Source organism: Pezoporus occidentalis, unplaced genomic scaffold (genome assembly GCF_034315485.1).
Source record: "Pezoporus occidentalis ecotype Australia unplaced genomic scaffold, CSIRO_AGI_Poc_V1 ctg46, whole genome shotgun sequence".
Classification (NCBI taxonomy): domain Eukaryota; kingdom Metazoa; phylum Chordata; class Aves; order Psittaciformes; family Psittacidae; genus Pezoporus; species Pezoporus occidentalis.
In genome coordinates, this window is record NW_026915791.1 from 3,574,844 (window position 1) to 3,586,648 (window position 11,805).

The 11,805-nt window shown below is 44.5% G+C and overlaps 1 protein-coding gene and 1 long non-coding RNA gene across 3 annotated transcripts in view; one reads left to right on the forward strand and one right to left on the reverse strand.

Moving 5' to 3' along the window:
- Nucleotides 1–2,097, reverse strand: part of ARID4A (AT-rich interaction domain 4A) — a 50,508-nt gene extending 48,411 nt beyond the window's left edge. For both annotated transcript variants that reach the window (XM_062635651.1, XM_062635650.1), the window contains exons 1-2: nt 1,048–2,097; nt 98–169 (exon numbers count right to left, since the gene is read on the reverse strand). In XM_062635651.1, the coding sequence (XP_062491635.1) occupies nt 98–103 (6 nt within the window). In that variant the 5' untranslated portion in view covers nt 104–169; nt 1,048–2,097. The remainder of the gene's footprint in view (nt 1–97; nt 170–1,047) is intronic.
- Nucleotides 2,098–2,149: 52 nt separating this feature from the next.
- LOC134172511 (uncharacterized) lies at nt 2,150–5,442 on the forward strand. The gene is made up of 2 exons (XR_009967951.1): nt 2,150–3,455; nt 4,763–5,442. It is a non-coding gene; the product is annotated as an uncharacterized LOC134172511 (long non-coding RNA).
- The last annotated feature ends 6,363 nt before the right edge of the window (nt 5,443–11,805 follow it).

The window sequence follows — 11,805 nt, forward strand, 5'->3', positions numbered from 1 at the left end:
TACTGTTGCTCATCGAAACCGGCGATTAAAAATGAAATTGCCAGAGCAGCTTGTGAAGAGAGAAAGGGAGCCGTTCCCTACTCCGGAGTTAGCCTACCTTCATCTTTAAAGGTTATGTGAGGGATTCCAGCTCAAAGGCTTCTCCTCCCCGCGAGCACACGGGAAAACACTGCAAAACAAGAAGGGGGGGGGGGGGAGGGAGCGCCTGAGGGCTCACCCGTGAGAGCGTGGGTCTCTCTCTCTGTGAGGAAAGGCCGGGCTGACAGGGGAGACAAACGCCGGCGGGCGGGAACCGCCGACCGTCCGTCCGTCCTAGCCCCACCAGGCCGCCGAGGGAACGGGGCCGCAGCCGTCGCCCGCCGCTTCCCGCCCGGCGGCCCCTCGGTGTGTCACGTCGCCATTGCTCCCGCTCCGCGCCTCAGCGCGGAGGAACCGGGGAGCGCGTTCGGCCCGGGAGAGGAAACCGCCACCCCGCACAGGCAGCTCGCCGCCGTGGGGGCCCGCCGCCGTCTTCCCCGCCCCTCGCAACTTTCTGCGGCCCGCGGAGGGAAGCGCCACGGAGCCCCTCCTCCCTGCCCCCTCCCCGCCGGCTGGCCGCACTTCTGGCTCGCGCCCCCCGCACACCCGCAGCGGCCAGCCGCGCTACCAGCCGCCGGGACTCCGCGACCCCCGGCCAGGGGTGGGAGCGGGGGGGAGGTGTGCAGCGGGGGCGGGCCGGCGCCGTGCGGCTGAGTGGTTGCGGATGGAGGGCGGGCGGGCGGTCCTCGCCGCCAAGAGCCGGGGTAGCTCCAAGAACGGTGGCGGGGAGGCAGCCGGAGAGCTCGGAGGGGGCACGGGGGGGAGCTCCGTAGGGAAAGGAGTCCCCGTCAGAAAGGGAGCGACGGGCTTCCGAGCTCCCTCACACAGTGCAAAGGCGCGCTAGTGGTGGTGGTGGCGGGGGGGGGAAGGATAAGGGGGAGAGCTCCCAGGGCCGCTCCGCGCCCCCTCCCCCGGGACAGCGACAGAGTTGCGGCTGCTAAAGTGCCCGCCACCCTCACTGCTTCCTACCTAGAAACTCGGAGCGAAGTGGACAGACCCGCACTGCCCGGCCTGGTCCCAGCGCCGCGGCCCCCTCCGAGACGACGACAGCCCCGTAAGCAGCAGCAGCGGCGGCGGCGGCGGCGGCTGAGCGCGGCCCCGCTCCACCCCCCAGCCCGGGCTCGCACCGAATCACCAGCGACCAGCCCAATAACAAGCTGTTGAGCAGAATCGGTCCTGCCTGAGCTCCCATTGGTCCCCTCGTGACGCCCTGGAGGCTCTGCCCCGCCTGGATTGGGCATTACGGACAGCACCCCCATTGGTCACAGGGCGGCTGGCGGAGGGCATTGGCCAGCCGTCGAAGCAGGTAGGGCCACAGAGACTTTTGATTGGCGATCCTTCGGAGCGCTAGCTGATTGGTGGAAGTTGAAGTGAAGTCAGCGTCCCTCCACAGATGATTGGTACGTGCTGGATCCGGATGTAGCTCTGTGCGCGGTGACTGGCAGCGACCGGGTGACAGGAAGAGCAAGGGCGCGATGTGATTGGTACTGGCCTTCTTTTAGAGACGCGGTGGGGCGGGGACAAGAGAGGGGGGATGGACGCGGTGTTCTGCGGAGGCTGCCCGCGGCAGACAGAGCGCATGCGCCGCGGTCAGTCTCCCGGCGCCATTTTGTGCCGGGCTCTTTCCCATTTTAGGCCGCGGGGGGAAGAGAACAGGAGTAGTCGGCGTTGCTCCGGGGGGCGGGTGAGCTGCGGACAGAGGCGATGGGCTCGGCGGGAAACCCGCTCCCGCGCTCCGGAGAGGCTGCGGCTTGTTTCTTCCTAGCTGCCCGCTCCCGTGTTGGACTGCAGCGGCCGCGGCCGTCTCCACCCCGTCGTCCTGCTCGGCAGTGATGGCGCAGGAGCGGACTCGGAAGTGAAGCGGTTGCGGCGCCTCTGGCGGCGGAAGTGGCCGCTGGGAGGGCGCGGAGGAGCCGGCCTGCCGAGCTGCATGGTGAGGCACGGAACCGCTAGCTGCCGTCCGTTCTCCGTTCTCCCCGCTGAAGCCAAGCGGTGGTGCCAGTGGGGGCCCGTCCGCCGCGGTAGCTGCCGCGCGCCCCAGCAGAAGCAGCGTCGGGGCTGCAGACGCCGGTCCCTCAGCCGGTGCGGACGGGACACGGGTGCCTGCTTTTCCCTCGGAGGCGGGCGTCATTCCGTCGCTGTTAACCGCCTCCTGCTGCCCGTGATGCATTTGCGGTGAAGCCCGAAGAGGGGGGTCAGCTGTCGTGCCTGGTTGCTTCTGCACATGGTGCTGGTGGTTGTAGTGACCGCCTGGCCTGCTGCTAGGCGCCTGAAGTCGTCTCGTTACAGGAAGATGCGGTAAGAGAAGGAAAAGACGAGTGCTGGTGGGGCTAACATGCTTTTCGGGGTGCTTGGAGGGGACTGTAGTCTTGTCCAGTCTTTCCTTAGCGGTGAGGATGCTCTCTGAAGGCACAGTCTTACAAAGCAGGATACTGCAAGGCACCTGTGAAATGTCCTCTAAGAGGATTTGGACTTGGAGGCAAGCTTTGATACTACTAAATACGAGCTACTAAGTGAAGCCTATATTTAAATATATTTTTAACGTTAGTGCCACATTTTTACTTACATAAAATTTGCTTCGTAGTTAACAGTGATTTAGATCCATTCTTTCTCCACAAAGTAATGAGTATCTGTTTGACAGTGTTCACACTTAGCTACAAGGCATACCTTAGGTTTGTTTAAATCAGCTTGTGAATCTAGTTCAGAGATCCTTTGTGGTAATTTGACAGCGATGGATTGTTAGTTTAGGTGTAGTTTCCATGTAAGTTCTGGCTTGAAGGTATATTTTTGTTTTGTATTTTGTAAATCTGATTCTTTGGAAAGCAACAAGAAAAAACGCACCTCTTGAAGGAGTTCAGTCAGCAGTGGTGTATGGTATAGTAAGCTCTAACGGTTTAGTAAGGCATAATGTAAGCAAAGTAGTTTAGAGTTGACTGCAGGAGATGCCTAATATGGGGAAAGGGTAGCTCCAGGCTTCTGGTGTTTGGATGTGGGTTATAAATATAAAAATACTCAATGTCGTATATGAAGTGTATAAAGGTTTGAGGCATTTAGCTGAGGAAACTTTGGTTCTGTGCTGTAGTTACACTTTATGCAGTACATAAACTGATGAGCAAATTAATGTTAGAACATACTAAATCTACGCCAAATGTTAACAAAGCTTCAGGAATTCACTTTGTGCGCTTTGTGTCTCCCTGTGGAACGTATTGACCAAACCATGACTTTGAGCTTTAAGGCACAATTTGTATCTCTGTACTAAGTATAGTACCATTCAATAAATAACAGTTTGTGACAAAACTCATCAGTCTTGTTTCTCATTTCTAGCAGAACAGTCCTGTCCACCTGGATGTGTCTGTTGCAGCTGGCATGCTTAGGAGGTTTGTGGCACATCATTCATTTAGTAACTGAGCAAAAGGACTCTTTCTATATACTTGGTCAGCAGATGTGACTTTTTTATGGTTTTTAAAGCACCTAAGAATGCCTAGCTAGGTAGCTCAACAAAGAGCACAAACATTCTCACACAACTTGGGGATGATGTCTAATATAATGGAATGAAAACACCGTGCTTTTGGCAAGCAGGGTAAGGGTCTAATTTTGTTTTAACGTAACTTCTCATGAGAATATGAACTTCAGGAATAAGTTATGCCATGATACTGAGATTTTGCATCCTGAATGTATGTCAGCATTAACTAGCCCTGACACTGCTTTGGCTATACTAGATCTCTGCAGCTGTGCCCCATCCCTCAGTGTGATGCCTTATAGGGAAAACGATTGGAACAAGTGGAAGAAATGAGCAGCAGGCTTTTCTGTTGTGAGCCACTCGGTTAACTTCATAAAGTTAACGTTTTGTAAGCTCTAGAATGATACAGTCATAGTCCCTTTTCTATCTGATGTCTCTAAACAGACATGCTATATGAGGTAGAAGAATTTTTAGCATCACTGTTGAAAGTAGCAGCACTTGTATTATGTTTAAGTACCATTATGTGTTACGTACCAACTGTTGTGTAGATGCAGTACATGAGATTCACCTCGGGATATGCATCTTGGTCTTAGCTTGTGCAAATTAGCACAATGCTTCTTAATTTAAAAACAGTTAACACAGAAGCATCAAGGCACTCTAAGCATGGCACTGGTCTTTCATCTCGTGTAATTTGAGAGCTTAGGTGATGGCTGTAAAGAAATCAGGAAAAAAATATACCTTACAATGTCCTTGCTGTATTAGTTGCAGAATACACAGGATTTTTGCCCAAAGTCTTCCATATATGTGGCACTTGGTAGGAAAAGGAAAGTATAGGAATGTCTGTATCTTAACAGTATTCTTCATAAGAATAGCACCCAAATAAAACTGTTCAGTGTGTCATGTGGCTTCCTTGAGAAAAGAGACAAAATAATGAGAAGAGAGATTTCTAGGCTAAGTACAATATTCTGTTCAGTAGTCACATATTGCTCTTGAAATACTGCATTTACACCTAAAATCACAGCCAAAATATTGCAGAAATACTAAAAATACTGATTCTTGTTCTAACACTTTGTATGTAAGAAAATAACTATGCCTCTGACAGACTTTGCAAATGTTTAGGAGACTTTTTGCTGCTTTTATTTTCATCTCAAATGTTTGATTGTTTTGTTTTGTTTTGTTTTTTTCTTTTAAATGTTCTTCCCCTTGGTATTTCTCTTCTGTAAGTAAACAGGCAACATTTTTCCAGTGGTGGTTGAGCAAACATCTGCTTTGTGGTGGAACTGCTACATTTCTGTACAAATCAAGGTCAGATGTATGCTTCCCACAAAGCTTTATTATCCAAGTGATTGCAAACTGCTCCAGTAAGAGTATAGTAAGAAGTTGTGAAGTACTTAGTGAGCATGTATAAAGCAAAAAAAAAAGTCCCTATAGAAGTGAACACAAGTTTGGTCAGTAATAGCTGGCTTGTAAAAAGGAAAAGTCAAACCTTCTTTCCTAGCCCTGGAGAAAATTGTGGTTTACTGTTAACTATCAGCAATAAGTACCTCTATTATATTGTGTGAGAGAGAACAAAGAAAAAAAGGAAACATAAAAAAAGTACCTGCTAATGCTAAATGCTCACATACCATTTTCCCAGCTCTGGCACATTCCTGTCCCCGCGTTCAGAAAAACAGATATTTAGTTATTCAGGCATAACTGCGCATGCTGTCATTCATATCTGAGACAAAGACACAAAGTTTAGCAATCCTTATGAAGACTGAATTAGTACATTATGTCCAGTAAAGATCAGTACTAGTTTCTTAAATCTGGCATGGGCATGTTTTCCAGCAGTATTTCTTCTAGCTACGAATAGCCATGAAAATATTTGACAGGGTTTGCTGCCATAAATATTTGGGGGGGGGGGGGGGGGGGAATCTCAGAATTGGTTTTCCTGTCAGCTCTGCAGCTAACAATAGTACTCACTTTGTAGTTGCTTTTTCCAGTAACACTATGTTACGTGCTCAGCTTGTCAGAGTAGCTCATTAGCAGCTTCAGAGATGTCCATGGAGAAGCAGTCCCATTTTTACTGAATAAACTTATGTCCAGACTTTGTTGTGCTTTGTGGCTGCAGATTGTAACTACAATCCCACACATTATAAAACGTATGTAGGAATCAGTGATGCATTAACTGGTGTGTGTTATTTGGAGCCTAGCACCAGGAGAAAAGCTTAGAATTCTCAACTGATGTAATTGGTGCTTCCATCCTAGCCTGTTAGCTGGTGTGTGTGTGCCTTTGCATGTGTCCTGCAATCTCTTAATTCTAAACATAAAGTTCTCCCTTTTTTTTTTTAAGACTTATTTGGTAATTCTATGTTTGGACAGAATAAGAGCTGTGTTGTAAGAGACCATTACATGGTATGTAATTTTCTATTGTGATAATACACAAATGTAAGTTTAAAACATTTAAACATACATATGAATCTCCAAATAGCCCGTGTTCTTCCCAACAGAGTCAAATCTTGTTTATAAATACTACTGTTTCAGTAACCTCCCATCTAAATCAAATATACAATGTAAAACTTGATGCAAACCCATGTGTTTTTTCTGTTATCTAGTGTGGAGCAAGAGTGTGGTCACTTTCTCAGCCTCCTGTAATACCAAACTGGGAGTAAATCTGTACTGAAGAGGTGTCTAATGCTCTCCATATCTAAGATGTACTACAGCTACAGCCGACGTTGGAGAGCTGAAATAGGCTGTTGTTACACTTTGGTAAAGAGAACTAACTCTGGTTGGATTAATTTCTCAGTACCTGTGTAAGTAGATCCAGGGTCATGGCCTAGCTGAAGTAAGAAACTTCCTTGCTTATGCCACCAGTTACTACTTTGTATCTTGGAAGGCTTCCCCCACTCCAGATAAGACTTTGTGCTGCCGAAGTAGCCATGTTAAGTATAAAAAGGAAATTAAAAAAAAGCCAATGTGTGTGCCACTAATAGTACACAGCCTAGCACAAAGCAGCAGGCACTACTGCAGGTCATGGTTGCTCAGTAAAAGAAAAGTTGTGAAGGCGGTGGTTATGCAGCCTTTCTTCTAGTGCTTTTGCTTGTCCAAATTTCTTTAATTAGTTAGGGTTAGCTTACTTTTCAGCTAACAAGAATGCAGTTGGTCAGGATTGATTTTTTTTTTTTTTTTTAAGTATTCAAAATATAGATGCCCTCTATGTTTTGAATTATGTGTTTCTGGCTGTAAGTAGCTGCTGATAATGTGAATCTACAGTTTGGCCAGTGATTAAATTTTTAGCTGCCTTTTTCAAAAGATACTTTGTGTATATTGTTTGGAGCATATTATTACAGGTAGCTAATTCACAGGTGGCCAGGGAGTTAGCTGACCAATTGACACTGTGTAAATGCATGTTTAATCTGTGATTAATTATAAGACTCTATTGTTTGCAGGAGGTTTGACTCTTCAGGGATATGCTTTCCCCTGCAGCGCTCCTCTGTCATCTGTCACCCCATTAGTTACACCAGTACAGTTGTAAACAGAACCATTGAAATGAGCTGCGTTGTGTGACATCCAGAATGCTGAAAGAACAAAATACACGTATTTTTTTTAGATCTGTAATTATTCTGGATCAATAAAAGATATTTTATTAGGGTGGGAGCAGTCTCGCCCTTGCAAGCAGCACAGCAGGGAACTAGTGGAAATGAAGAAACAAGCATTTGGCTGGGGGATGCAGTTGTCTACTTGTTAAACTGACTGACAGGAAGAATGTTAAGCTACATTTTGATTCTGCCCTTCTAAAACAGTATTTCAGATTTGTTTCTGTTCCTGATATATGAAGAAAAATGTCTGGGAAAAGCAGCCTCTCTGGTGGTGTGCTCTGTGGACTGTGGAAACACCTAGAATTAGAGCTGAAATTGAGCTTTATGTAAGCATTCTGTTAAAGTCATCTAGCACTTCCTTTGCTGCTCTTCACACCTGTTTATATAGTCTACTGAAACAGGTCTCTGTCCTTCCCCAAAATAATGAAATTAGCAGATTTCTTGCTTTTCTCAAAGCCCTGAAAATTAGAAATTTCATTTCCAAAAAACTTAGGTATCACTTGCATTGGGTTACTGGTTTTTGTGTGTTTGTATTGGAATGTATCAGCATCTGGGTGAATTTACTGTAACTGAACCCACTGTTAATTTGCTGAAATGGGAATCTTAACAAATGTGTTTTGGATATGCAGACAATGCATATATTAGATATCTAACTTTGTGCAGCAGTAAGGCATCCCTTGTTCTTTCAAAACTCTTACTTTGCTTCTCATACCACATCACTTAAAATGGTATTTTCAGTGGGTAGTTTTATACAGTCTTTAGGGGACACTTCAGGGGATTGCTTTTTTCCTGAATATGATTATACTCACGTGTTTAAACTGATGCTGCTGCCTGCTTTATTCTGTTGTCTATCTTTGGTCGGTACAGCAACTCACAAGAACTGTTTTTAAACAACCATTGCAGAGTCCTTTAATAGCAACATACTGAAGATGAAAGGGCACAGCATGGTGGCTGCTTAGTCCATATGGAAATAGGAGCGTTGGTTTGAGCTTGGATCCCATGTTCTCAAATACTAGGATGTATTTACTGGACAACCAGTCCGGCTACATATACTCTTACCTCTTCAACCTCCTGTTTTCTGTAAATCTGTATAATTAGACACCTATTAAGGTAGCAAGACCTGTGATGGAAAGTTAACAAACAGTTGGTGTCTCAGAATAGCTCTCAATTCTTAAGTAAAAGTAACTTCCTTACTGCGTGCAACTTGAAAGGGTGGAGAAAAAGCTAGTACTTTTCATACAGGCATAAGCAACTGAAGGAAGAAAATGAGGGGGAGAGAACAGTCTCTGTATTGTATGTTTGGTGCTGTTATAGTCTCAAAATTGTCATGACAACCAATATTATTTTCCTTTTTAGAATCTTGAAACTGCACTTTAAGGTCATGATTATTTTCCAGCTGATAAACGCTTAAGATGCGTTGCAGAATTCACTATTTTGTGCTCCCTTCTATGGTTATGGCTTTATCTGAAGGAAGCGACTTGCAAAACAGCATAATGTGGTTATTCTGAGTCTCCTCCTTTAACAGTGACTCACTCTGTCTATCCAGATAGCATCCCGAGCAGCACTGCACCCATATGGACAGTCATACTTTCAGCATGTGGGACTTTTAACCTCAAGCTATTTTTGGTGATGAGAAGGAAGTAACAAATGACCCGACGCTTGGCATACTTCAGATCTGCCCGAGACAAATTCTGTTTGAAATGTTTCCCTTCTTAGAGTCATCACCAGATAGGGATTAGTAGTATTTCTTTTGGAGATACTCTTATGCATATCTGCCACACAGGAAATCTTACGTATGGGTTACTTCTGTGATCTTCTAATGGCTCAATCTCACCATAACTTCATCAGAGGTACTAGTCACTTGTAATGCAGGTATTATCCAAACCAGTAATTTTTATGGCCATGTAAAAGTAGTAAAACCAGGGACAAATTAACCTAAACTCAAGTTTTGGACTATGCAAGTCCAGTTCCATATTCTAGAATCTGTCCTGGTGCAACCACAGAGATACGTGTAAGTAATTAAATACCAGAACCTGTATTTTTTAATCTATCACCTGCAGTTCACCAGTCACCTTCTTAGTTCTCTTGAACAAAGTTTCTGTATGTGGACTTGCTGACTAAATAATTGTAACATGAATGTGACATATCCAGTTGCATTAAATATCAGAGTAGTGATTCACCAGGTGCTGAGTAACAGTCAGTGGATGTGTAAGACTTAGGTGGAGATGAAGCATCTTAGTACAGCCTACTCTTGTGTCATTGTTGGATCTGTATTTCTAAAATAATTCTTGGTGGGGGGTGACTTTAAGAGATGAGTTGGTCTGTACAGTCTTAATTTCTGGTGTTCTGTTAAAGCATGTGCTCTGGGTTTTAAGCAGCAGAATATACCATTTAAGCTCAGAGTTTTAAGTGTTTCAGCATAGCAAGAATTACAGTTATGAATTCCAAGTGGGTGTTTGACTTTCTGCTCTATTATGGATTTCCATAAATGGCCAGAGTCTGGACTAAGATTTCTTGCTTGAGGCTTCCTTCACAAGTAGTGGTGTTTGGTATTGGCTAATTATGCATTTTTTTAATATCTTTAGAAGGGAAACTTACCAGTGCTTTGGGCAGAAACAATCAAAATGAGACTGTTAAGAATTGCCTCTTGCTCAATTCTCCAATTCAGAAACTTTTACCCTGCCCATTTGTTAGCCTTGCAGTACATTTTCACGTATCAGTGTTACACTGAAGTTAGAACTCACCATTTTCAAGCCAATTATAAAAGGTAATTTTAATTTCAGGGAAGGGGATCCAAGTCCTACTTCTGTAGGAAAGCATGCTGCCACTGCTGTAGAAGGCTAGTTCTGGAAGCCTTCAGAGGTCACTGTCACAGACTGCTGCTGTTACGTCTGTAACAATGTGCTTGCATGTGTTGCAAGCAGCTCTGAATTGAGATGGCCAACTGAGCTGCCCTTATCCCTTGGCATAAGACTCGGTGCTCTTAAAGTGAGCTTACTCCAAAGTAGTGGGATTTAAGTTAGGCACATGTGATATCCCAACAGATGATATCCACAAGGAACAGCTCTTTTAGAGCTTCAATTCTACGGGCTCAGACCATACATACTTTCTGCAGACATAGCCCTGAACTGAAGCTACAAGAGACTGAATGCAGGAAGCTATCAAATCTTTGTCTCAGCTACCTGATCAGTTGTTGTTCTCTGGGCTTAAATCAAACTCTTCACCCAGGTATCACTTAAGCCTGAAGCATAAGGGAGCATCTACAATACAGCTCAGTTCTGCAAGACGTCTAGTCCTCTGATCCATCTTGAGCCCTTCTGGATCTTGGCTTTCACAAAGTGATTTGCCTCAGACAGCTCCATGGTCTTCAACATTTAATCAAAGTTTAATGATGCTGTGCTGTCCCACTGCATTTTTCAGTCTTTGTGGTCAGTGCTGCCATGGGTAGTCACTTCCTTCCTTATGGAAAATTCTTCCCCTGCTCAAATTTTACCATTTGACACAGCAACAAGTATTAATTTTCAGTAGGAAAACTCATTAAAGTTGGCATTTAGCCTATCAAGTGTGGACTAAACTGATGAAATATTATGGCTACTGCATAACTGTAATTAAGCATTCTTAAGTAACTAGCTTCAAATGAGTAAGTTACTTGTTAATGCAGTGCAATGTTGCAGTCTCACTGGTTATCCCAACTGGAGCTGCAACTAGGCTGAAGCTGCAAAAACAACTAATAGAGAGTTTGCCTTAGTTTTTCTGATTAAATGAGAGTCCTGACTAGGTACCTATTCTAATGGTCCCTGGGCCTGACTGTTAAAGGTAGCAATACTTCAGATCAAATAGAAGTCTGCTAGCTTTCTGTTTCTGAAGTTAAATTTCAATACTAAAATAACTTATCCAGCATTTTCCTCCTCTGAATAGATTCAGATATTTTTTTTGCCTTCTAATGCTCACTTTTTTCCTCTTTCCCCATCTGCAGTCAATGGAGATGGAAACAATAGTTTTCTTTACCATAGATAAAGATCAATTCTCATAACCAGGTTGAACCTGTATTCTGATAAGGGATTTTAATTTGGAAAAGAACATGACAATAATCACCTTGGTAACGTTTAACTAAATGTTGTCATGACAGGCAAGACTGCTGTGAACTTTATACATAAATACTCTTGAATTGCTTCTCATTGGACTTCTTTTTGCTTGTGAAAAGGTAAAGAGCATGGCTCTTTAAAAGAGCTTTTCCAGTTAGCCATGTTCTAGAATAAGCAGCTATTTGGAAATTTTGAATAAGGAAGTAGGTGGCTCTGTTGCCACCTATCTCTTCGTATATTGTGGAACATTTTCCTTCTACTTTATCTTGTAAATTATGCACAACTGATCTTGTTCTTACTGAAAACTGACTTGTGTAAGTGTTGTTATACTTCCTAATTCTGAATGGCTGTTACTGAAAGGAGTGGATGGATGTGTGTAGCCACACATGAGGATGGCTTTTACTTTGTACCTAAAATGTTGCTGACAAAGTCAAAGTTAAGAGAATTGAGTAGATTCTCTGCTGTCATACACAGTGAGTGGAAGATCAGCCCTGAGCTAATGCTTTAGAATGCTGATTACAGTTTCCTGACTGGCACTTGCTAGAGAATCAAACAGCCGAATCAGCAGTAAGCTTCAGTAGTAAATTCAGTTTGGAGAAACGCA